This window comes from Bombina bombina, chromosome 4, assembly GCF_027579735.1.
Source record: "Bombina bombina isolate aBomBom1 chromosome 4, aBomBom1.pri, whole genome shotgun sequence".
Lineage (NCBI taxonomy): Eukaryota > Metazoa > Chordata > Amphibia > Anura > Bombinatoridae > Bombina > Bombina bombina.
Window position 1 is genome coordinate 935,810,579 of NC_069502.1, and position 27,298 is coordinate 935,837,876.

The 27,298-nt window shown below is 41.7% G+C and overlaps 1 protein-coding gene across 1 annotated transcript in view; it reads left to right on the forward strand.

Annotated features, from left to right (window-relative positions):
* THUMPD2 (THUMP domain containing 2) overlaps positions 1-27,049 on the forward strand; it is a 156,886-nt gene extending 129,837 nt beyond the window's left edge. Inside the window, exon 10 of the mRNA XM_053711911.1 lies at positions 24,661-27,049. Within this exon, the coding sequence (XP_053567886.1) occupies positions 24,661-24,931 (271 nt within the window). The 3' untranslated portion in view covers positions 24,932-27,049. The remainder of the gene's footprint in view (positions 1-24,660) is intronic.
* The last annotated feature ends 249 nt before the right edge of the window (positions 27,050-27,298 follow it).

Consider the following 27,298-nt stretch of genomic DNA (forward strand, 5'->3'; position numbering starts at 1 on the left):
CAGTTAAGGGGGAACAGTTTGCAGGCTTAACTGCTTCAGGTATGATCAGTCATTTTTCTAACAAGACCAAGCAATGTTAGAAGACTGTCAGAAATCCCATCTGGGATAGGTAAGCCATTTTTCTTAGACTCTGTATAAAATTATGGCTTATATTAAGGGCTCTATGCTGGTTGACACTATTGTGGGCTAAATCGATTGCTTTTTGGCATGTTTGAAGTATAAATAAGGTGTTTTTTCAGACTTTGAAACACTTATGGGGTTTAATATTACGCCTGGCAGTTATTTAGACACCTAATCTAGTCAGAAAGGCCCCTCCACTCTGGAATGTAGAGGGAGGAGGCCTCATTTTCGCGCCTCAATTGCGCAGTTGTTTTCACTAGGCAGTTCATGCAGCTTCACGTGGGGAGTCCAGAGGCATCAGAAAGGACTTCAGGGAGGCTTATTTCCTACTTAAATAACCCCTAAGGAAGGTAAAGGCCACAGTAGAGACTGTGGCATGGGACTGTAGTGTTTTTAACCGGTTAACTGCTTCTTTTAGCTCTGGTTTGGGCATTAAGGGGTTAATTGGTTTGAAAATGTGTGTGCAATCTTCTCAAAGCATTAAGACACTGTGGTGAAAATTTCATTAATATCGGATGTTTATTTGATGGTTTTCTGATGTTTCAGTAATAAAGTGTGCACTTTTATTATTTAAAGAGACAGTAACGTTTTTGTCAAAAATAATTTTTATTGCATTGAAGTTCTGTCTAAGTCTGTCAAACATGTCTGACCTTCAGATAGCCTATGTTCTGTATGTTTAAAGGCCTAGGTGGTTCCCCCATTAAATTTATGTGTGAAGTGTGCCATAGCGTCCAAACAGCTTAAGGACCGTACAATCACGCTTAAAGATGTAGCCCAAGATGATTCTTTAGCTGAAGGTAGTGAGGATAGCCCGCTATCCCCTCCTTCTGTGTCAACACCAGCTATGCCCGCGCAAGCGATGCCCAGTACATCTAGCGCTCCAATTGCTATTACTATGCAGCAGTTAGCAGCAGTAATGGATAATTCTCTTGCAGCATTTTTATCCAAACTGCCAGCTTTTCCAAGGAAGCGTGATTGCTCAGTGTTAAATACAGAAAATGAGCAAGCAGACGCAGAGGATAATTTATCTGTAGTGCCCTCACATCAGTCTGACTTGGCGGTGAGGGAGGGCCTGTCTGAGGGAGAAATTTCTGACACAGGAAAAATTTCTCAGCAGGCAGAGCCTGATACCATAGCATTTAAATTTAAGCTAGAACACCTCCGCGCCCTACTTAAGGAGGTCCTAGCTACACTTGATGATTGTGACCCCTTGGTGGTCCCAGAAAAATTGTGTAAAATGGATAAATTCTTAGAGGTCCCAGTACACACTGATGCGTTTCCGATACCTAAGAGGGTGGCGGATATAGTGAATAAGGAATGGGAGAAGCCAGGTGTACCTTTTTGTTCCCCCTCCTATATTTAAGAAAATGTTCCCAATTGTTGACCACAGAAGGGACGCGTGGCAGATGGTCCCCAAGGTAGAGGGGGCAGTTTCAACGCTAGCTAAGTGCACGACTATACCAATAGAAGACAGTTGCGCTTTCAAAGATCCTATGGATAAAAAATTAGAAGGTTTACTTAAGAAAATTTTTGTTCAACAAGGTTTTCTTCTTCAACCAATTTCTTGCATTATTCCTGTAACCACTGCAGCGGCTTTTTGGTTTGAGGAACTAGAAAACTCGCTCCAGAAGGAGACTTCTTATGATGAAGTCATGGACAGAATTCACGCCCTGAAGTTGGCTAATTCTTTCATTACAGATGCCGCTTTGCAGTTAGCCAAATTAGCGGCGAAAAATTCTGGTTTCACAATAGTGGCGCGTAGAGCGCTTTGGCTAAAATCGTGGTCGGCAGATGTGTCATCCAAAACAAAATTGCTTAATATTCCTTTCAAGGGTAAGACCCTATTTGGGCCAGAGTTGAAATAAATTATTTCAGATATCACCGGGGGAAAGTGCCATGCCCTTCCACAGGATAGACCTTTCAAAGCTAAAAATAAGTCTAATTTTCGTTCCTTTCGCAATTTCAGGAACGGACCGGCTTCTACCTCTACAGCCACTAGGCAAAAGGGTAACGCATCCCAGCCCAAACCAGCATTGAAACCATTGCAAGGCTGGAACAAGGGTAAACAGGTCAAGAAGCCTGCTGCTGCTACCAAGACAGCATGAAGGGGTAGCCCCCGATCCGGGACCGGATCTAGTAGGGGGCAGACTTTCTCTCTTTGCTCAGGCTTGGACAAGAGATGTTCCGGACCCCTGGGCTCTAGAAATTGTCTCTCAGGGGTATCTTCTAGAATTCAAGGACTTTCCTCCAAAGGGAAGGTTCCACATGTCTCGCTTATTTTTAGACCAGATAAAGAGACAGGCATTCTTACATTGCGTAGAAGACCTTTTGAAAATGGGAGTGATACACCCAGTTCCAACAGCAGAACAAGGATTGGGTTTTTACTCAAACCTGTTTGTAGTTCCCAAAAAGGAAGGAACTTTCAGGCCAATTCTGGATTTAAAAATCCTAAACAAATTCCTCAGAGTTCCATCATTCAAAATGGAAACCATTCGGACAATTTTACCAATGATCCAGGAGGGTCAATATATGACTACCGTGGACTTAAAGGATGCGTACCTGCATATTCCTATCCACAAAGATCACCATCAGTTCCCTTCCTGGGAACAATAATAGACTCGGTAGAAATGAAGATCTTTCTGACGGAGGTCAGGAAGTTAAAACTTTTGAACACTTGTCGAGTTCTTCAATCCATTCCTCAACCCTCCATAGCTCAGTGCATGGAGGTAATAGGACTAATGGTTGCGGCAATGGACGTGGTTCCCTTTGCTCTAATTCATTTAAGACCACTGCAACTGTGCATGCTCAAACAGTGGAATGGGGATTATGCAGATTTGTCTCCCCAGATTCAAATGGACCAGAAAACCAGAGACTCACTCCTCTGGTGGTTGTCTCAGGATCACCTGTCTCAGGGAATGAGTTTCTGCAGACCAGAGTGGATCATTGTCACGACCGACGCCAGCCTCTTAGGCTGGGGTGCCGTCTGGGAGTCCCTGAAAGCTCAGGGTCTTTGGTCTTGGGAAGAATCTCTCCTCCCGATAAACATTTTGGAATTGAGAGCAATATTCAATGCGCTCCAGGCATGGCCTCAACTAGCGGAGGCCAAATTCATCAGATTTCAGTCGGACAACATGACGACTGTAGCGTACATCAATCATCAGGGAGGAACAAAGAGTTCCCTGGCGATGAGGTAGGTATCCAAGATCATCAAATGGGCAGAGGATCACTCCTGCCATCTATCAGCAATTCACATCCCAGGAGTGGACAACTGGGAAGCGGATTGTCTGAGTCGTCAGACTTTCCATCCGGGGGAGTGGGAACTTCACCCGGAGGTTTTTGCCCAGTTAACTCAACTATGGGGCCTTCCAGATCTGGATCTGATGGCGTCACGTCAGAACTCCAAAGTTCCACGTTACGGGTCCAGGTCCAGGGATCCCAAGGCGACATTGGTAGATGCCTTAGTGGCGCCTTGGTCGTTCAATCTAGCTTATGTCTTTCCACCGTTTCCTCTTCTCCCCCGGCTAGTAGCCAGGATCAAACAGGAGAAGGCTTTGGTAATTCTAATAGCTCCTGCATGGCCATACAGGACTTGGTATGCAGACCTGGTGAATATGTCATCGGTTCCACCATGGAAGCTACTTTTGAGGCTGGACCTTCTAATCCAAGGTCCATTCGAACATCCAAACCTAGTTTCTCTGCAACTGACTGCTTGGAGATTGAACGCTTGACTCTAGCTAAGCGTGGGTTTTTGGAATCAGTTATAGATACTCTGATTCAGGCTAGAAAGCCTGTCACCAGGAAAATTTACCATAAGATATGGCGGAAATATCTTTGCTGGTGCGAATCCAAGGCTTACTCATGGAGTAAGATTAGGATTCCAAGGATACTATCTTTTCTCCAAGAAGGATTGGAGAAAGGTCTGTCAGCTATCTGCTCTGTCTGTTTTGTTGCACAAGCGTCTGGCAGCCGTGCCAGATGTTCAGGCGTTCGTACAGGCTTTAGTCAGAATCAAGCCTGTCTACAGACCTGTGGCTCCTCCATGGACTCTAAATTTAGTTCTTTCAGTTCTTCAAGGGGTTCTGTTTGAACCTCTACATTCCATAGATATTAAGTTACTATCTTGGAAAGTTTTGTTTTTGGTTGCTATTTCTTCTGCTAGAAGAGTTTCTGAATTGTCTGCTTTGCAGTGTAATTCACCCTATCTGGTGTTTCATACAGATAAGGTCGTTTTATGTACCAAGCCTGGTTTTCTTCCAAAAGTGGTTTCCAATAAGAATATTAACCAGGAAATAGTTGTTCCTTCTCTGTGTCCTAACCCAGTTTCTAACAAGGAACGTCTGTTACACAATCTTGATGTGGTTCGTGTTTTGAAGTTTTATCTAAAAGCAACTAAAGACTTCAGACAAACATCGTCCTTGTTTGTGGTCTATTCTGGCAAGAGGAGAGGTCAAAAGGCGACTGCGACCTCTCTGTCTTTCTGGCTGAAAAGCATCATCCGGTTGGCTTATGAGACTGCTGGAAGGCAGCCTCCTGAATGAATTACAGCTCACTCTACTAGAGCTGTGGCTTCCACATGGGCTTTCAAGAATGAGGCTTCTGTTAAACAGATCTGTAAGGCAGCGACTTGGTCTTCACTGCATACATTTGCCAAATTTTACAAATTCAATACTTTTGCTTCTTCGGAGGCTATTTTTGGGAGAAAGGTTTTACAAGCAGTGATGCCTTCCGTTTAGGTTACCTGACTTGTTCCCTCCCTTCATCGGTGTCCTAAAGCTTTGGTATTGGTTCCCACAAGTAAGGATGAAGCTGTGGACCGGATACACCAATGTAGGAGAAAACAGAATTTCTCCAACATAGGTGTGTCCGGTCCACGGCGTCATCCTTACTTGTGGGATATTCTCTTCCCCAACAGGAAATGGCAAAGAGCCCAGCAAAGCTGGTCACATGATCCCTCCTAGGCTCCGCCTACCCCAGTCATTCTCTTTGCCGTTGTACAGGCAACATCTCCACGGAGATGGCTTAGAGTTTTTTAGTGTTTAACTGTAGTTTTTATTATTCAATCAAGAGTTTGTTATTTTGAAATAGTGCTGGTATGTACTATTTACTCAGAAACAGAAAAGAGATGAAGATTTCTGTTTGTATGAGGAAAATGATTTTAGCAACCGTCACTAAAATCCATGGCTGTTCCACACAGGACTGTTGAGAGCAATTAACTTCAGTTGGGGGAACAGTGAGCAGTCTCTTGCTGCTTGAGGTATGACACATTCTAACAAGACGATGTAATGCTGGAAGCTGTCATTTTCCCTCTGGGATCCGGTAAGCCATGTTTATTACGATTGTAAATAAGGGCTTCAAAAAGGGCTTATTAAGACTGTAGACTTTTTTTGGGCTAAATCGATTGATTATTAACACATATTTAGCCTTGAGGAATCATTTTATCTGGGTATTTTGATATAATAATATCGGCAGGCACTGTTTTAGACACCTTATTCTTTAGGGGCTTTCCCAAAGCATAGGCAGAGCCTCATTTTCGCGCCGGTGTTGCGCACTTGTTTTTGAGAGGCATGGCATGCAGTCGCATGTGAGAGGAGCTCTGATACTTAGAAAAGACTTTCTGAAGGCGTCATTTGGTATCGTATTCCCCTTGGGGCTTGGTTGGGTCTCAGCAAAGCAGATACCAGGGACTGTAAAGGGGTTAAAGTTCAAAACGGCTCCGGTTCCGTTATTTTAAGGGTTAAAGCTTCCAAATTTGGTGTGCAATACTTTTAAGGCTTTAAGACACTGTGGTGAAAATTTGGTAAATTTTGAACAATTCCTTCATGTTTTTTCGCATTTGCAGTAATAAAGTGTGTTCAGTTTAAAATTTAAAGTGACAGTAACGGTTTTATTTTAAAACGTTTTTTTGTACTTGTTATCAAGTTTATGCCTGTTTAACATGTCTGAACTACCAGATAGACTGTGTTCTGAATGTGGGGAAGCCAGAATTCCTATTCATTTAAATAAATGTGATTTATGTGACAATGACAATGATGCCCAAGATGATTCCTCAAGTGAGGGGAGTAAGCATGGTACTGCATCATTCCCTCCTTCGTCTACACGAGTCTTGCCCACTCAGGAGGCCCCTAGTACATCTAGCGCGCCAATACTCCTTACTATGCAACAATTAACGGCTGTAATGGATAATTCTGTCAAAAACATTTTAGCCAAAATGAACACTTATCAGCGTAAGCGCGACTGCTCTGTTTTAGATACTGAAGAGCATGACGACGCTGATATTAATATTTCTGAAGGGCCCCTAACTCAGTCTGATGGGGCCAGGGAGGTTTTGTCTGAGGGAGAAATTACTGATTCAGGGAACATTTCTCAACAAGCTGAACCTGATGTGATTGCATTTAAATTTAAGTTGGAACATCTCCGCATTCTGCTTAAGGAGGTATTATCCACTCTGGATGATTGTGACAAGTTGGTCATCCCAGAGAAACTATGTAAAATGGACAAGTTCCTAGAGGTGCCGGGGCTCCCAGAAGCTTTTCCTATACCCAAGCGGGTGGCGGACATTGTTAATAAAGAATGGGAAAGGCCCGGTATTCCTTTCGTCCCTCCCCCCATATTTAAAAAATTGTTTCCTATGGTCGACCCCAGAAAGGACTTATGGCAGACAGTCCCCAAGGTCGAGGGAGCGGTTTCCACTTTAAACAAACGCACCACTATACCCATAGAGGATAGTTGTGCTTTCAAAGATCCTATGGATAAAAAATTAGAAGGTTTGCTTAAAAAGATGTTTGTTCAGCAGGGTTACCTTCTACAACCAATTTCATGCATTGTCCCTGTCGCTACAGCCGCATGTTTCTGGTTCGATGAGCTGATAAAGGCGGTCGACAGTGATTCTCCTCCTTATGAGGAGATTATGGACAGAATCAATGCTCTCAAATTGGCTAATTCTTTCACCCTAGACGCCACTTTGCAATTGGCTAGGTTAGCGGCTAAGAATTCTGGGTTTGCTATTGTGGCGCGCAGAGCGCTTTGGTTGAAATCTTGGTCGGCTGATGCGTCTTCCAAGAACAAGCTACTTAACATTCCTTTCAAGGGGAAAACGCTGTTTGGCCCTGACTTGAAAGAGATTATCTCGGATATCACTGGGGGTAAGGGCCACGCCCTTCCTCAGGATCGGCCTTTCAAGGCAAAAAATAAACCTAATTTTCGTCCCTTTCGTAGAAACGGACCAGCCCAAAGTGCTACGTCCTCTAAGCAAGAGGGTAATACTTCTCAAGCCAAGCCAGCTTGGAGACCAATGCAAGGCTGGAACAAGGGAAAGCAGGCCAAGAAACCTGCCACTGCTACCAAGACAGCATGAAATGTTGGCCCCCGATCCGGGACCGGATCTGGTGGGGGGCAGACTCTCTCTCTTCGCTCAGGCTTGGGCAAGAGATGTTCTGGATCCTTGGGCGCTAGAAATAGTCTCCCAAGGTTATCTTCTGGAATTCAAGGGACTTCCCCCAAGGGGGAGGTTCCACAGGTCTCAGTTGTCTTCAGACCACATAAAAAGACAGGCATTCTTACATTGTGTAGAAGACCTGTTAAAAATGGGAGTGATTCATCCCGTTCCATTAAGAGAACAAGGGATGGGGTTCTACTCCAATCTGTTTATAGTTCCCAAAAAAGAGGGAACGTTCAGACCAATCTTAGATCTCAAGATCTTAAACAAGTTTCTCAAGGTTCCATCGTTCAAGATGGAAACCATTCGAACTATTCTTCCTTCCATCCAGGAAGGTCAATTCATGACCACGGTGGATTTAAAGGATGCGTATCTACATATTCCTATCCACAAGGAACATCATCGGTTCCTGAGGTTCGCATTCCTGGACAAACATTACCAGTTCGTGGCGCTTCCTTTCGGATTAGCCACTGCTTCAAGGATTTTCACAAAGGTACTAGGGTCCCTTCTAGCTGTGCTAAGACCAAGGGGCATTGCTGTAGTACCTTACTTGGACGACATTCTGATTCAAGCGTCGTCCCTTCCTCAAGCAAAGGCTCACACGGACATTGTCCTGGCCTTTCTCAGATCTCACGGATGGAAAGTGAACGTGGAAAAGAGTTCTCTATCTCCGTCAACAAGGGTTCCCTTCTTGGGAACAATAATAGACTCCTTAGAAATGAGGATTTTTCTGACAGAGGCCAGAAAAACAAAACTTCTAGACTCTTGTCGGATACTCCATTCCGTTCCTCTTCCTTCCATAGCTCAGTGCATGGAAGTGATCGGGTTGATGGTAGCGGCAATGGACATAGTTCCTTTTGCACGCATTCATCTAAGACCATTACAACTGTGCATGCTCAGTCAGTGGAATGGGGACTATACAGACTTGTCTCCGAAGATACAAGTAAATCAGAGGACCAGAGACTCACTCCGTTGGTGGCTGTCCCTGGACAACCTGTCACGAGGGATGACTTTCCGCAGACCAGAGTGGGTCATTGTCACGACCGACGCCAGTCTGATGGGCTGGGGCGCGGTCTGGGGATCCCTGAAAGCTCAGGGTCTTTGGTCTCGGGAAGAATCTCTTCTACCGATAAATATTCTGGAACTGAGAGCGATATTCAATGCTCTCAAGGCTTGGCCTCAGCTAGCGAGGGCCAAGTTCATACGGTTTCAATCAGACAACATGACAACTGTTGCGTACATCAACCATCAGGGGGGAACAAGGAGTTCCCTGGCGATGGAAGAAGTGACCAAAATCATTCTATGGGCGGAGTCTCACTCCTGCCACCTGTCTGCTATCCACATCCCAGGAGTGGAAAATTGGGAAGCGGATTTTCTGAGTCGTCAGACATTGCATCCGGGGGAGTGGGAACTCCATCCGGAAATCTTTGCCCAAGTCACTCAGCTGTGGGGCATTCCAGACATGGATCTGATGGCCTCTCGTCAGAACTTCAAAGTTCCTTGCTACGGGTCCAGATCCAGGGATCCCAAGGCGGCTCTAGTGGATGCACTAGTAGCACCTTGGACCTTCAAACTAGCTTATGTGTTCCCGCCGTTTCCTCTCATCCCCCGGCTGGTAGCCAGGATCAATCAGGAGAGGGCGTCGGTGATCTTGATAGCTCCTGCGTGGCCACGCAGGACTTGGTACGCAGATCTGGTGAATATGTCATCGGCTCCTCCTTGGAAGCTACCTTTGAGACGAGACCTTCTTGTTCAGGGTCCGTTCGAACATCCGAATCTGGTTTCACTCCAGCTGACTGCTTGGAGATTGAACGCTTGATCTTATCGAAGCGAGGATTCTCAGATTCTGTTATCGATACTCTTGTTCAGGCCAGAAAGCCTGTAACTAGAAAGATTTACCACAAAATTTGGAAAAAATATATCTGTTGGTGTGAATCTAAAGGATTCCCTTGGGACAAGGTTAAGATTCCTAGGATTCTATCCTTCCTTCAAGAAGGATTGGAAAAAGGATTATCTGCAAGTTCCCTGAAGGGACAGATTTCTGCCTTGTCTGTGTTACTTCACAAAAAGCTGGCCGCTGTGCCAGATGTTCAAGCCTTTGTTCAGGCTCTGGTTAGAATTAAGCCTGTTTACAAACCTTTGACTCCTCCTTGGAGTCTCAATTTAGTTCTTTCAGTTCTTCAGGGGGTTCCGTTTGAACCCTTGCATTCCGTTGATATTAAGTTATTATCTTGGAAAGTTTTGTTTTTAGTTGCAATTTCTTCTGCTAGAAGAGTTTCAGAATTATCTGCTCTGCAGTGTTCTCCTCCTTATCTGGTGTTCCATGCAGATAAGGTGGTTTTACGTACTAAACCTGGTTTTCTTCCAAAAGTTGTTTCTAACAAAAACATTAACCAGGAGATTATCGTACCTTCTCTGTGTCCGAAACCAGTTTCAAAGAAGGAACGTTTGTTGCACAATTTGGATGTTGTTCGCGCTCTAAAATTCTATTTAGATGCTACAAAGGATTTTAGACAAACATCTTCCTTGTTTGTTGTTTATTCCGGTAAAAGGAGAGGTCAAAAAGCAACTTCTACCTCTCTCTCTTTTTGGATTAAAAGCATCATCAGATTGGCTTACGAGACTGCCGGACGGCAGCCTCCCGAAAGAATCACAGCTCATTCCACTAGGGCTGTGGCTTCCACATGGGCCTTCAAGAACGAGGCTTCTGTTGATCAGATTTGTAGGGCAGCGACTTGGTCTTCACTGCACACTTTTACCAAATTTTACAAGTTTGATACTTTTGCTTCTTCTGAGGCTATTTTTGGGAGAAAGGTTTTGCAAGCCGTGGTGCCTTCCATTTAGGTGACCTGATTTGCTCCCTCCCTTCATCCGTGTCCTAAAGCTTTGGTATTGGTTCCCACAAGTAAGGATGACGCCGTGGACCGGACACACCTATGTTGGAGAAAACAGAATTTATGTTTACCTGATAAATTACTTTCTCCAACGGTGTGTCCGGTCCACGGCCCGCCCTGGTTTTTTTAATCAGGTCTGATAATTTATTTTCTTTAACTACAGTCACCACGGTACCATATGGTTTCTCCTATGCAAATATTCCTCCTTAACGTCGGTCGAATGACTGGGGTAGGCGGAGCCTAGGAGGGATCATGTGACCAGCTTTGCTGGGCTCTTTGCCATTTCCTGTTGGGGAAGAGAATATCCCACAAGTAAGGATGACGCCGTGGACCGGACACACCGTTGGAGAAAGTAATTTATCAGGTAAACATAAATTCTGTTTTCTCCTACGGTGTATCCGGTCCACGGCCCACCCTGGCATTTGGTCAGGTTTAAATTTTATTTTTTGTAAACTACAGTCACCACTGCACCCTATGGTTCTCCTTTTTCTCCTAACCGTCGGTCGAATGACTGGGGGGGGCGGAGCCTGAGGGGAGCTATATGGACAGCTCTGCTGTGTGCTCTCTTTGCCACTTCCTGTAGGGATTGAGAATATCCCACAAGTAAGGATGAAGCCGTGGACCGGATACACCATAGGAGAAAGAAATTTATCAGGTAAACATAAATTCTGTTTTTGTGAACAGTCAATTTGCTTGTATCCATATTAGTTACATTGTATATCATCTTGAATTATCTTATTGTGAGTGTGCGCAACTTTCTTTATAGTAGTGGATGCATCTAGGTGCATTCATTTCTATAGCATTTGTGTATATATATATATATATATATATATAATCTTACACAACCTTAGCACTCCCTGTAAGGTAACAATGGCCTGTGCAGAGTCTCCAAACACACTCCAAAGGCCCAAAGAGAAAATTTAGCAAAATAAATTAATACAACACACAAAGAAAGTCCAGTACTCGCTTACAAGCTCTCAGCTAAGATTAAAAGCAAAACTGGAATAGTTAGTTACAGCATCTGGCCAAATAGGACAAGCCCATGTACCACGTCAAGGTCTCTTCCAAAACCTGGGTCCCTAATACAGCCATATAAATGCCAGCTCTCAATCAAACAAACTGGGAACAAGTCAGGGTTGTACCTAGGCTTGTCCTATTTGGCCAGATGCTGTAACTAACTCTTCCAGTTTTGCTTTTAATCTAAACTGAGAGCTTGTAAGTGAGTGCTGGACTTTCTCTATGCGTTGTATTAATTTATTTTGCAATTGTCTCTATGGGCCTTGCACCCAGACTTGTCTGGGGTTAACTGACTGTGGCTCCTTAGACAGCACAGCTTCCTGAGAGTGTTATTAGCACCCAGGGCTGAGCATGTTGCAGGGTCATGGGATGTGTACCCTTTCCAGTCTGAGAGTGCAGTCCCCTTCCGTGTTTTCTATATGTCTAGGGTGATTGCATAAGTCTGTGAACCCTGACTTGTTCCTAGTTTGTTTGATTGAGAGCTGGCATTTGTATGGCTGTATTAGGGTTTTGAAAGAGACCTTGATGTGGTCCCTGGGCTTGTCCCATTTGGCCAGATGCGGTAACTAACTCTTCCAGTTTAATCTTTTAATCTTAGCTGAGAGCTTGTATATATTAGTTTTGATAATTTTAAGGTCTTTATCTGCAGCTATGTATACATTTTCTAAAATGATGTAATGGTGTAACTCTCATTTGGTATAGGAAAACTGCCCAGATTCTCAAAATTGACACACATAAATATATATTTTTTAAGGTAGTTAACTCAAGGTATTGACCTAAGCAGATTTTGTTATTTCATGCCACCCAATCATATATAAAACTTTACTGAGTAAATACCAGCCACTTTGTGGTCACTCAGTGATCACCAGTCCCTCCATAGTCAAAGGTTACTCCATGGTTACTGATCATCAAACTATCACTAAAAGATTAGTGGTCTCCTAATTACCTCTGAGTAACCACTAGTCCCCATTGTAGTGTAGGTCAATCAGTGAACTCTGGTGACTCCAGATATCTGAGTTACTTAAAGTGCCATAAAACAGGTTGAGATCTGTGCATATCCTAAAAGGGCTAATTAATTTAAAATAGTTTGCATAAAAAAAATTTTTAAAAAAATTGCGAGCAAGTATTTTAAAATAATTAAAAAAAAAAAGCAAAATAAATTACATAGCTAAGCTGCCTGGAGCAGCTAACTCCACCCCTCTTATCAGTGTTTAGACACAGGCATTGTATTTCAACTGAGTTCACATGCTCTAACAGATAATCCCTATTCACTTTTGCATTTTACCAAAAGAACAATAAACATAGATACAGCCATAAAAGGAATTGTGTGGGGGGAGTTAGAACTTTACAATTCAGAAACTAAAAAGAAAGGGTTAATAGCTAGGCACTGCAGTATAAATTTGCAGGTAAAGTAATTAAAGTGCATATTATATTATTTTGTCTCTATCCCAACTTGTTTTATGTCCCTTTAATAGGCAGCAGCTATCCCTTATATAACTGGGTCACTGATCATCACAACAATGTGTAGCACCTATTGGCCACTTTGCCAACATCCTGATGAGTGAGATATAGTAGACCGCGCCAGATAAAACAAACTCACTATCCAGATCATCTAACCGGATCTAATGAGAGAAATGACAATGAAGGAAAGAATAGGAGCGCCAACAAGGCTAAAGTTTGTATGCAGGCAATTAAAAAGTATTTAAACAGGCAATTTAAAAAAGGTGATGCATATGCTGCTACTTAAAACAGAATCAATGAATAACATTTATTACAAGATATAATGTGAGACAATAAAAACAGTGAGCGATTCTTCATTGGAGTAAAGGAATATCCCCAGCTGGGGAAAAAAATATAGGAAAAATATATCTAAATATAAAAATAAGGAAGAAAACAATGTTGCTAGCTAGTGGAAGGCGTAAAGTCTCTAGATGCCGAGAAGTCTTAGTCCTTAGTGATAAGTCTATGGAGTGTGTCCCAAAAAATATATAAACAATAATAGTTCTCAGTTTAATACCTTAATCCGTTGTGGCAAAAATGGTAAGTTGAAATAAAAATGAGAAGTGGATATATATTGATGAGGGGTGTAATCTGTGCTTCTATGGTGAAACCTAAATAAATATATCCTTATGTGAAAAAGAAGAAAACTGGCAGAAACTGGGAAAGTGTAGTGGTGTGTTCTTCCTCTTGCACCGTTTCTCTAACCCTAGTCAGGCGTGTTGGGATTGTATCTATGAGCTTGGAGTTAACTGAAGACCAAAATAAATATCAAGAACATTGCACATGAAGAGATTGCGTCAGTTACCAACAAAACAAGAGCTTCCGTAAGGCACACGAAGGTTCAAGTTGCGGGAGGACAACCAAACTCTCTCACCAACCTGGTAGGAAGGTGCAGGCAGACGCCTACGATCAGCCTGGAACTTTTGGCGCTGCATAGAACAATGAAGGCAATCCTGAATCTGCACCCACGTGGAACAGAGTTGCCGCAGATGCTCCTCCAAAGCCGGAATACCCCGAGACATGAATGAATCGGGCAACAAGGATGGTTGAAACCCATAATTCGCCATGAACGGGGATAACTTGGAGGAAGCATTAATAGCACTTTTACGATCAAACTCTGCCCAAGGTAACAGTTCAGACCAATTATTGTGGTGATCTGAGACATAGCAATGGAGGAACTGTTCCAGAGCTTGATTAGACCGTTCCGCAGCCCCATTGGATTGAGGGTGATATGCCGAGGAGAAGGAGAGCTGGATCCCCATTTGAGCACAAAAGGAACGCCAAAATCTGGAGACAAACTGGCTACCCCGGTCCGACACTATCTCCTTGGGTAACCCATGTAAACGGAAGACCTCACGGGCAAAAATTTAAGCAAGCTCCTGAGCGGTAGGCAACTTCTTCAAGGGAATGCAATGTGACATTTTAGAAAAACGGTCAACCACCATAAGGATAACTGTATTGCCATTGGAAACAGGGAGCTCGACAATGAAGTCCATGGAAAGATGTGTCCAAGGACGCTCACCATTAGCAATAGGTTGAAGAAGACCCACAGGAAGACGTCGAGGAGTCTTATTCTGTGCACAAACTGAGCAGGAGGCAACATACGAAGCAACATCAGAGCGAAGACCTGGCCACCAGACTTGTCGAGTGACAGACCAAATCATTTGGTTCTTGCCTGGGTGACCTGCGGATTTAGGATAGTGGTAAGTGTGCAAAAGTTTAGTTCGAAGATTCTCAGGAACAAAACACTTACCACTAGGTTTTTCAGGAGGTTCATTGGTTTGTGCAGCCAGGATCTCCTCCCCCAAGGGAGAAGTCAAATTAGTACGTATGGTAGCCAAAATATGGTCAGGAGGTATAACTGGAGTAGGTACAGACTCCTCCTTGGACAGAGGTGAAAATTGTAGAGAGAGAGCATCAGCCCTAACATTCTTACTACCAGGCAGGTAGGAGACCACATAATTAAATCGAGACAAAAATAGCGCCCATCTGGCCTGTCGGGGTGACAAACGTTTTGCTTCAGATAGATAAGTTAAATTCTTGTGGTCAGTAAGAATGAGTACTGGCACGCTAGTACCCTCGAGAAGATGCCTCCATTCCTTGAGTGCCAAAATTATGGCCAGCAATTCCCTGTCGCCAATTTCATAATTACACTCCGCTGGAGACAATTTCCTAGAGAAGAAACCACACGGATGCAAGGAACCGTCAGGCGTAGGACATTGAGACAAGAGGGCACCTACTCCAGTCTCAGACGTATCGACCTCAAGAACGAAAAGGCAGGACAGGGTTAGGATGAGCCAGAACTGGAGCGGCAGCAAAGGCAGTCTTAAGACTATCAAAGGCCTCAATGGCAGTAGGTGACCAATGGAGTGGATCATTCTCTTTACGGGTCATGTCTGTGATAGGTTTGACCAAGGAAGAAAAGTTTTTAATAAACTTTCTATAGTAATTGGCGAACCCCAAAAAACGTTGAATAGACCGAAGACCAACTGGGCGAGGCCAATGCAGAACTGCAGATAACTTGTCAGGATCCATGGAGAACCCTGCAACGGAGATAACGTAACCTAGGAAGGATACTTGAGTCTGATGGAACTCACATTTCTCAAGTTTACAAAACAGGCCGTTCTCACGTAGTCTCTGAAGAACCCGTGTAACATCAGAACGGTGAGCCTCAAGTGTGGGTGAGTGTATGAAGATGTCGTCTAAGTGCACCACAACACACTGTTGCAACATATCTCGTAGGACATCATTAATAAATTCCTGGAAAACAGCAGGAGCATTACATAGGCCAAAGGGCATTACAAGATACTCATAATGCACGCTCCTGGTGTTAAATGCTGTTTTCCATTCGTGGCCCTCCTTCATCCTAACGAGATTGTACGCTCCTCTCAAATCAAGCTTAGTAAAGACTGTAGCTCCCTTGAGGCGGTCAAAGAGTTCCGTAATGAGCGGAATAGGGTAAGCATTCTTAATGGTAAGACGATTAAGACCCCTATAATCGATGCATGGTCTTAACTCGCCACCCTTTTTCTTCACAAAGAAGAAGCCAGCCCCTGCAGGAGAGCAGGATTTGCGGATGATCCCCCACGAAAACATACTCCTCCATAGCACAATTCTCTGCAACAGACGGAGGGTAAACCCGGCCCTGAGGAGGAATGGCTCTGGGTTGCAGGTCTATGGCACAATCGTAAGATCGGTGAGGAGGCAACGTACCGGCACGCACCTTGTTAAAAACGTCTAGGAACTCTTGGTACTCCTCTGGCAATGGAGATACTGAAGAAGTGCACAAGACTTTAACTGGTTTCTGAAGACAAGTGGAAATACATTGCGGAGACCACGACAAAATTTCGGACCTGCACCAGTCGAGACTGGGATTGTGCTTTTGGAGCCAGGGATAACCCAGAACAACCGGAAAATGCGGAGAGTTTATCACCTGGAACTGGAGGGTTTCAAAATGGAGAGCCCCAACAGCCATGGACAACGGAGCGGTTTCGTGAGTAACCAGTGCGGGCTTAAGGGGCCTGCCATCAATGGCCTCAATAGCAAGCGGAACGGACCGAGGCAAAACAGGAATGGAGTGCTTCGATACAAAAGCACTGTCAATGAAATAGCCCGCAGCACCGGAGTCAACAAGAGCCTGGGTGACTATGGAGGAGTCCACCCAGGAAAGGACAACCGTGACCAAAAGTTTCTCCTTTAGCGGTTCCAGGGACAAGGATAAACCACCTAAGGTCTGCCCCCAACAGGTGACTCGGGACCAGGAGGCATGGGAGGAGAGGGAGGCATGGGTGGGAACGAACACGTAGGAGACAACGGTACAGGAGGCTTCCGCAAGCGCTCCTTGAAAGAAGGCCTCTCACTTAGTCTGATGTCAATTAGGATAAAAAAAGACACCAATGCCTCAAGATCCTCTGTTAAGTCTCTGGCAGCACCTTCGTCTTTAATCGCATCAGAGAGCCCATGAAAGAAGGCGGCAACAAGGGCTTCATTGTTCCAGCCTACCTCTGCTGCAAGCGTACGGAACTCAATGGCATACTGAGCAACAGATCTTGTACCTTGCTGAATGGACATGAGTAGTTTAGCAGCAGAGGAGGAGCGAGCTGGAACATCAAATACCCTTCGAAAGGAGGCCACAAATTGAGGTTATTTGAAATCACAGGTTTATTAGTCTCCCACAAGGGGTTAGCTCAGGCAAGAGCTGTGTCAGAGAGTAACGAGATGAGAAATCCCACCTTAGCTCTGTCAGAGAGAAACGCCTGAGGTAACATCTCAAAGTAAATGCCCGCCTGGTTCAAAAACCCTCTGCACTGATTAGGATCGCCTCCATATCGCTGAGGTAGAGGTGCAGAACCGGACATGCTCCTGGTTGGCATAGGTGCAGCCATAACTTGCGGGACACTTTGGTCCAAATGTGCAGTGCGAGTCAGCAGGGTTTGCAGGTCTAGTGCAAATTGATCCAAGCGGTGATCCTGTTCATCCATCCTGGAAATTATGGCAGGTAAAGGTGGATTACTAGCACCATCAGGATTCATGGTAGTTGCGTAATGTCAGGGTGCCAGGAATCAGACTGAGACGAGAAGTGCAAAAATAATCACACCTTTATTAATAGCAAAAAATAATAAAAAGTCCACAAGTCAAATAACAAGCCAGGAATCAAAACCAGAGCTGGTAGTCAGACAAGCCGAGTCAGGAGCCAAAGCGAGTAGTCAGACGAGCCGGAATCAGGAACAAGGAGAACAGCAGAGTCAGGAACAAGCCAGGGATCAGGAACCAGGAAGGACGTCAGACAGCCAGGTAATACACAGGAGCTCTCACAAACAGGTCTGAGACAACGCAAGGACAAAGCATACTGAACAGAGGCCCTTTAAATAATAAGTTATGACATCACAATTCTGAGACTGCATCCTGTCTCACATGGATGATGTAATCCAGTCTGGCCATAAAAGGAAGTGCAGGAAGTGAGCAGCATCCCCCACAATGCACCATAGTCAGGAAGAGAGGTGAGTAAAATGGCTGCCAGCAGCACATGGTAAACAAGTCAGGAAAAAACCCTGACAGAAACACAGAGCTCCTTAACGTCTCAAACTATTGTGCCCTTAGGGTCAATCATAGAATCTAACAGAACAACACAGAGTCAAGCTTCAACAGGCTTGTGCTTGACTTCTGCATATTCCACTGCCTTTTGTAGCTCAATGTATGAATATTGTTGGCCTCATGGTGGCTGCCTCAGATTCAGTTCCCTTTGCCAAGACAAGACCGTCCCTGTTATGGCAGCAGATCCACCAGTCCCTCTTTATAGGCGGCTACATTTTTATCCTGGATCGTGATAAGGACAAACACCAGCCTAAATCAGTCTCAGTGCCTCTGAGAGTGCATGGAGTTTTGTCTCCTCAGGAGGCAAGGTCACCATTAACCATTCTGAAACTCTGAAACTTTTTCAAAATTGTATGCTCTGTCTGAATCACATTTTTTTTTATATATATATATCCCTTAAAATCATATTCTTTAGCATGGATGATAGAAATGTTTGGAGGCCACTGTTTTTCCATGTGTTTAATCTAAGCCCTCAGAGCACACCAATGGGACAGATTTTCATGATATCTGAACTATACCACAGGTAAAATAGTCAGCTAAATCTATGATTAAGTGCCATTAGGGAGCGCGAAACACGTCAGACTCTCGGTTCCCTAAATGCTATGTCAAGTGTGTTTAATGTTTTTAACAATATTTTCTCCTTCTGTGCTCCCTAAGTATTGAGAGGCTCGATTCGTTGCTGCTGCAACACTCCGGGCTAGAGGGGAAGTACTCCTTTGCTTAATGCCTTGCACTTCAAGGATCGGAGCTGGGCCGTGAGTAGCAGTTACTCTTTGTTTAGTAACTATGGTTACTGATCAGCTGATTATTTCACTTGTGCTTTAGTTTACATATCATGAAAATCTTGTTTGTTGGTGTGCAAAACCTGCCAAAATGACTTATTTGTGTAAATATGTGGCGGTGTTGGTGCACAATCAATACCAACAATATTTTCTATGCTTACTTGAAATGTATTAATGCTTAATTATAAAGCCACTGACATTTTTCACACCTTTTTAAAATCACCCTCATAGCATAAAAAGTAGACAAAATCACATTCAGAATATCTCCTTTTGTTCAAATTTCGGTAATACATTTAAAACTGTAACTATATACTTGTGTAGCGTGAATGTTTGAATAAAAAAGCAACCAGATACTGCACAACTAAGGTTTCATAAAGGCTTCTATTATTAAGGATAATTAACCCCTGTTAGGTCTCCCTAAAGGGACAGTAAACACTTTCGGTTAGATTACGAGTTTTGCGTTAGGCTTAAAAAGCAGCATTGGCCGGTCCTAACGCTGCTTTTTAACGCCCGCTGGTATTACGAGTCTTGCAGGTACAGGTGTACCGCTCACTTTTTTGGCCAGACTTGGAAATACTGCAAATCCACTTACGTAAATTGCGTATCCTATTTTTCTAAAGGGACTTGCATAGCGCCGGTATTACGAGTCTGGCAAAAAGTGAGCGGTACACCCTCTCCTGTCAAGAATAATACCACATTTTAAAGTCAATAGTTAAGAGTTTTACACTACAACGCCGTAGCATAAAACTCTTAACTAGTGCTAAAAAGTACACTAACACCCATAAACTACCTGTTAACCCCTAAACTGAGACCCTCCCGTATTGCAAACACTAAAATTACATTTTAACCCCTAATATATCAAATATATTAACCCCTAAACCACCGCACTCCCACCTCACAAACATTAGTTAAATATTATTAACCCCTAATCTGCCGTCCCTAACATCGCCGACACCTACCTACATTTATTAACCCCTAATCTGTCGCCCCCAACGTCGCCGCCACTATACTAAAGTTACTAACCACTAAATCTAAGTCTAACCCTAACCCCCCCTAACTTGAATATAATTACAATAAATCTAAATAAAATTCCTATCCTTATCTAAATCATTTCTATTTAAAACTAAATACTTACCTATAAAATAAACCCTAAGCTAGCTACAATATAACTAATAGTTACATTGTGTCTAGCTTAGGGTTTATTTTTATTTTACAGGCAAGTTTGTATTTTAACTAGGTACAATAGTTATTAAATAGTTATTAACTATTTAATAACTACCTAGCTAAAATAAATACAAAAGTACATGTAAAATAAAACCTAACCTAAGTTACAATTACACCTAACACTACACTATAATTAAATTAATTCCCTAAATTAAATACAATTAAATGCAATTAAATACAATTAGCTAAAGTACAACAAAAAAAACACTAAATTACAGAAAATAATAAACAAATTACAAGATTTTTAAACTAATTACACCTAATCTAATCCCCCTAACAAAATAAAAAGCCCCCCAAAATAAAAAAAAAGCCCTACACTAAATTACAAATAGCCCTTAAAAGGGCCTTTTGCGGGGCATTGCCCCAAAGTAATCAGCTCTTTTACCTGTAAAAAAATATTACAAACCCCCCCCAACATTAAAACCGACCACTCACACAACCAACCCTACTCTAAAACCCACCCAATACCCCCTTAAAAAAAAAACTAACACTAACCCCTTGAAGATCACCTTACCGGGAGAAGTCTTCATCCAACCGGGCCGAAGTCCTCAACGAAGCCGGGAGAAGTCTTCATCCAAGCCAGGCGAAGTGGTCCTCCAGACGGGCAGAAGTCTTCATCCAGACGGCATCTTCTATCTTCATCTATCTGGTGCGGAGTGGGTCCATCTTCAAGACATCCGGCGTGGAGCATCCTCTTCATCCGACGGCTCTTCTGGAATGAAGGTTCCTTTAAATTACGTCATCCAATTCTATAAGCCAATCGGAATTAAGGTAGAAAAAAATCCTATTGGCTGATGCAATCAGCCAATAGGATTGAGCTCGCATTCTATTGGCTGATTGGAACAGCCAATAGAATGCCAGCTCAATCCTATTGGCTGATTGCATCAGCCAATAGGATTTTTTTCTACCTTAATTCCGATTGGCTGATAGAATTCTATCAGTCAATCGGAATTGAAGGGACGCCATCTTGGATGACATCATTTAAAGGAACCTTCATTCCAGAAGAGCCGTCGGATGAAGAGGATGCTCCGCGTCGGATGTCTTGAAGATGGACCCGCTCCGCGCCGGATGGATGAAGATAGAAGATGCCGTCTGGATGAAGACTTCTGCCCGTCTGGAGGACCACTTCGCCCGGCTTGGATGAAGACTTCTCCCGGCTTTGTTGAGGACTTCGGCCCGGTTGGATGAAGACTTCTCCTGGTAAGGTGATCTTCAAGGGGTTAGTGTTAGGTTTTTTAAGGGCGTATTGGGTGGGTTTTAGAGTAGGGTTGGTTGTGTGGGTGGTGGGTTGTAATGTTGGGGGGGATTTGTAATTTTTTTTACAGGTAAAAGAGCTGATTACTTTGGGGCAATGCCCCGCAAAAGGCCCTTTTAGTGTAGGGTAAGGCTTTTTTTTTATCTTGGGAGGGCTTTTTTATTTTGTTAGGGGGATTAGATTAGGTGTAATTAGTTTAAAAATCTTGTAATTTGTTTATTGTTTTCTGTAATTTAGTGTGTTTTTTTTTGTACTTTAGCTCATTTTATTTAATTGTATTTAATTTAGGGAATTAATTTAATTATAGTGTAGTGTTAGGTGTTATTGTAACTTAGGTTAGGTTTTATTTTACAGGTACTTTTGTATTTATTTTAGCTAGGTAGTTATTAAATAGTTAATAACTATTTAATAACTAACTATTCTACCTAGTTAAAATAAATACAAACTTGCCTGTAAAATAAAAATAAACCCTAAGATAGCTACAATGTAACTATTAGTTATATTGTAGCTATCTTAGGGTTTATTTTATAGGTATTTAGTTTTAAATAGGAATAATTTAGTTAATTATAGTAATTTTTATTTAGATTTATTTAAATTATATTTACGTTAGGGGGGTTAGGGTTAAACTTAGATTTAGGGGTTAATAACTTTAGTATAGTGGCGACGACGTTGGGGGCGGCAGATTAGGGGTTAATAAATGTAGGTAGGTGTCAGCGATGTTAGGGACGCCAGATTAGGGGTTAATAATATTTAACTAATGTTTGTGAGGCAGGAGTGCGGTGGTTTAGGGGTTAATATGTTATAGTGGCGGCGACGTTGGGGGCGGCAGATTAGGGGTTAATAAATGTAGGTAGGTGTCGGCGATGTTAGGGACGGCAGATTAGGGGTTAATAATATTTAACTGTTTGTGAGGCGGGAGTGCGGTGGTTTAGGGGTTAATATGTTATAGTGGCGGCGACGTTGGGGGCGGCAGATTAGGGGTTAATAAATATAATGTAGGTGTCGGCGATGTTGGGGGCAGCAGATTAGGGGTTCATAAGTATAATGTAGGTGGCGGTGGTGTCCAGAGCGGCAGATTAGGGGTTCATAATTATAATGTAGGTGTCGACGATGTCGGGGGTGGCAGATTAGGGGTTAATAAGTGTAAGATTAGGGGTGTTTAGACTCGGGGTTCATGTTAGGGTGTTAGGTGTAAACATAAAATGTATTTCCGCATAGGAATCAATGGGGCTGCGTTAAGGAGTTTTAGGCTGCTTTTTTGAAGGTTTTAGACTTTATTTCAGCCAACTCTCCCCGTTGATTCCTATGGGGAAATCGTGCACAAGCACGTTACACCAGCTCACTGCTAACATAAGCAGCGCTGGTATTGGAGTGCGGTAATGAGCAAAATTTTGCTCAACGCTCACTTCTTGTCTGGTTTGTAAAAACCTGTAATACCAGTGCTGTCTGTAAGTGAGCTGTGAGCATAAACTGCTCATTAGCACCGCACAGCCTCTAATGCAAAACTTGTAATCTAGCCGTTTGAGATGGTTATATAAAATGTGTGTGTGTGTGTGTGTGTATATATATATATATATATATATATATATATATATAAAACTTTGCAATATTCTTTCATTATTTATTTTTTCCTGTAAATTCATTCTGATAATTGTGTGCTTTTCAGTTCCTGTGATATACCACACAGTCATTGGCTGCACACTCTAGTGACTTATTTCCAAATTTCTCTAATTGGCCCCAACGGAGAAAAAAACCTTAGTTACAACATGGCAGCACCCATTGCTTTACAGACACTAAAGTTTTATACTTATTTTATTACGGTGAAGAAGGCACCAATTTTAAAAAATTGGATCAGTACTACACAGGGGGACCAATACAGAACAACAAGGGAAGTTAAATATCTGGTAACAATGAATTGAATGTATCCTTGAAAAAAACTGAAAACATTTGTTATTCCTGGGCTAAGTGAAGGGACAATACAAGGAATAGGAGAATATTGTTTATCCTCAAAGGTTTTTGGGAATTTGAGACAATATATGTACCAATTGTTTCCTGATATGCCCATACGGGAATTTGTTATTTTAATAATAAACACGTTTGACGATACACCGGAGGTGTGGCTGGTTGTGTGCCTAACATAGCATTGCCCCAATACAATAGAGCTCGGTAAAAGCTCAGAACCACGTGAGTAATGGAAAACTAAAATCTTCAGTTGGTTCATTTTAACAGGATTACACTATTATCTCCCTCTGTTTTTCTTTCTGAGGTGTTTTACTGAAAACAAAGGAAGGATTCGAGGACAAAGCCTGGGACAGTGTATCCATTAACTTTTGATACTTTATCACTATAATTGACTTCAGTTTATTATTTTGTTATAATTTATTTATCACGTTTGGATTTATCTATTCAATTGTGATTTATTATACATTACACTTGTCATATTAAACATGGTTATTTTAAAGGCTCTCAAACAAGGTAATCCTGAAAATCTGGCCTGTTAGGGAGGCCTGAGGACATGTTTGAAAACCAGTGATTTAGGACTAGGCCATTGTTTCTCAAGCACGGTCCTCAAATACCCCCAACAGGCCAGGTTTTCATTATAGCTGAAACAGTGGGTGAGAGCAGGTTAGTAGCCATGGTGTTACTGATCAGCTGATTACTTCACCTGTGTACTGGTTCAGCTATAATGAATACCTGGCCTGTTGGGGGATACTTGAGGAACACTGATCTAGGCCTCTCTGTACGTTCTATCTTACAAATATATTGTCATTTATTTATAGAAATAATTATTATTTAACTCTGATTTGGGGTGGTAAACTGTGCATCCCAAATCAATTACTATTATTCATCTTACAGCTCCGTAAAAACAAACAAAGAAAATGCTTTCATTTATATTTTGTTGGTTGCAGAATTAAAATGGATGCTGTCATGTTTATTTTCTGTTTCTTACATGGAAAAAATGTGTACATTTTAAATTCAAATTGATAAAGCTTTATCACTCATATACTTCCTGCTACTGCTTGGTTGGTAAAAATGTTATGTTTAAATGCTATCTTTCAGATTTAGCACAATACCCCTTTGAGGGCTGCAAAATGGTAAGGTGATGCTTGAGATGATCATTTTATAAATACTTTTTAATATTTGAACAGAATAAATAGGGAGCAATGCCTGTCATTTACAAAGTACCAGCACATTTTAGAGGGAGAAAATAAAATTCATCTTAGATCTATTATATAGATTTTTGTACCCAGCAGTTATGAACAGTGGATTCTTGCTTCAAGGAGGATCAAATAAATGTATTGCTCTCTCATTCTTACAACATATCATCTGTTATTGCAGAGTCGTTCGTGTTCAAGGAGTTATTGTATTGCTGCTCAGCCAAAGCCTTCATCATCACCTGAAAGCAAATTTTCGATTCAAGGCTGTTGAGGACAGACACATTGCCATGGCTAAGGGTGATTCACATCCTGAGAAGAAGAATGAATGTACCACAAATAAAGAAAGCATGGAGAGCAAAATTAATTCATTTGAGTCTTTGATCCATGTTGAGTCACATGCAGTAAGCCTCGGAGTGACTGAAGCTGTAATATTCAAATGCAGAAAGACATGAACATCATTGGCTGGGGATATATCTAATATTTTCAGAGTTTTTCACAGTTATTCTGAAGATTTCTATTTTTGTAATTTGAAAATGCACAGACACATTATTTACTGGATTAGCTTTATTTTGAAATGAAACTGAAAAAAATATTCAAGTTTGTGTATAGTGAATGTTTGTCCCTTTCACTTAAAGGGACATTGAACACGTTCAGATTGTAATATAAAATGTTTTATTATGTGCAGTGAACAAACTTTTCCCCCATTTCCTGTAATTTAACTTAATTCTGCTCAGTTTCTACAAAGTAATGGGCGCTGACATATTGAAACCTAGGTTTCCCCTTATCCAGCTTCTTCTAAGTACAATTAGGGACAAATATTAAACAGTCAATTAAAGGGAGTTTGCAAACAATAAACATGTGGAAACCCTGTTAGCCTTGTTTGTACACATTCTTTTTTATTGACTGTTTTATATATGTTCTTAATTGTCCTATGCAGAACAGATTACGGTAAACCTAGGTTTTAACATCACAGGGCACCCATTACATTAAAGTATGTTATATAAATGAAGTACATCTACATGATATTCTTAGGGTAATCTCTGCTTTCAGCACATCGGTATATTGTCATTTAATGTCACTTTAATGCTGGACAAATAGCAGCAGCAAGTTCTCATGGTCCCCAACTTGTCTAGAATATGCTATTATTTTAGTTCACAAAACACCTAAACTAACTATTTTTATATTCCCTCATTTTATCTTCTTTCTGCCCACAAATATTGTACATTTAACCCTTTTGCTATGGTTCCAATATTGTCCATTTGAGAGATTGGAGGCCACCAATAGTCATTGGAAAGAAACCGGTTGCCTATGAAAAGTGAAGCTTATAGACTTCACTGATAATTTATTATAATGGAGTGTTCCAAATTCCAAACACTAGGATAAAGTCTGGCAGATTAAGAACTTTTTAGCAATGTGCATTAGCAGCATCTTCATTACTATAAAATGCTCAAAAAGCCCCAAAAGATTTTGCGTGATTCCTCGCCATTTTATTAAAATGAACATCCGCAGCAAACAAAATGGTCATTTTAAACTTAAAACCTTTTCAAATTTACCCACTATGTTAATTTGCTGCAGCAATATCTTGTAATTACAGAGTGTCTACTTAACCCCAATCCTAACCATAATCATTACCTTACCATAGATCCAGAAAATTAGCCACAAAAGTGTTGTACCAGGATGCAATGTGTGCAGAGTAGTGGATACTGACTCTTTGCTGCTTGTTGGAATGTTAAAAAGCAATTGAAGCATTTTATTGCAATCTATTGATGTTGGCACTATGTAGTACTGTCACTTTACTTTACAACACTAACATACTAAAATAATCTGCTTATCCTCATCTGCAATAACATGTGTGACACTTTTTTAGATTCAGATTGAATAACATACTAAGGAAATAGTAATAGAGTGAATTGTTTAAAATTGAAAAGCTATAAAGAATGAGGCTGTATCACCATAGTGAAAGTATAGCTTAATAAAGTAGACAGAACTGAAAAACATTGTTCTTCTCATACCATATATGACTTGAATGCTGTCCTATTCCAAAGTAATGCTGCAGTAACTCTCTCCATAATGCTTAATTGGGTGGAGATGCCAACCCATTACGAAAGTGCTTGGCAGCACCCTCTCCCAGCACAGACTCTGCCAGTACAACATTGTTGAAGCAAAACCATGTTGTTTATGCAACATGGTCTTACAATAGCCTTTATAAATTCTTCTGATAATTGATAGCATGTTTAGCGTACTATTTATTACTGTTGGCTGCAATAGTAAGTATAATGTTCAGAGGTAAAAAATCCAGCATCAGTTCTATTATATAATGAGTTTTATAATCAGACTTCTAAGCAAATCTGAAATAAGGAAGAAACATTTGGATTGCTGTATTTTTTTGTGTCATACAAAGTTAATTCTACATATATTGTAACTTGTTTTTAAATATTATTTCCTCTACAACTGTCTATTAGATGTGTTTATTATTAAAATCCAGGGTGTCATAGAGCATGGGCTGATGACAAAAAGTTTGTTTGCATTTAATTGTGTGACTTTTTTCATTAAAGTGACATTATACACTAGATTTTTCTTTGCATAAATGTTTTGTAGCTGATCCATTTATAAAACCCATCTGGGTGTGTTTTGGTAAAAATGTATAGTTTTGCTTATTTTTAAATAACTTTATGCTGATTTCTTTCATATAGGTGACGAGTCCATGAGCTAGTGACGTATGGGATATACATTCTTTCCAGGAGGGGGCAAAGTTTCCCAAACCTCAAATGCCTATACATACACCTCCCACCTCACTCATACCTCAGTTTTACAAACTT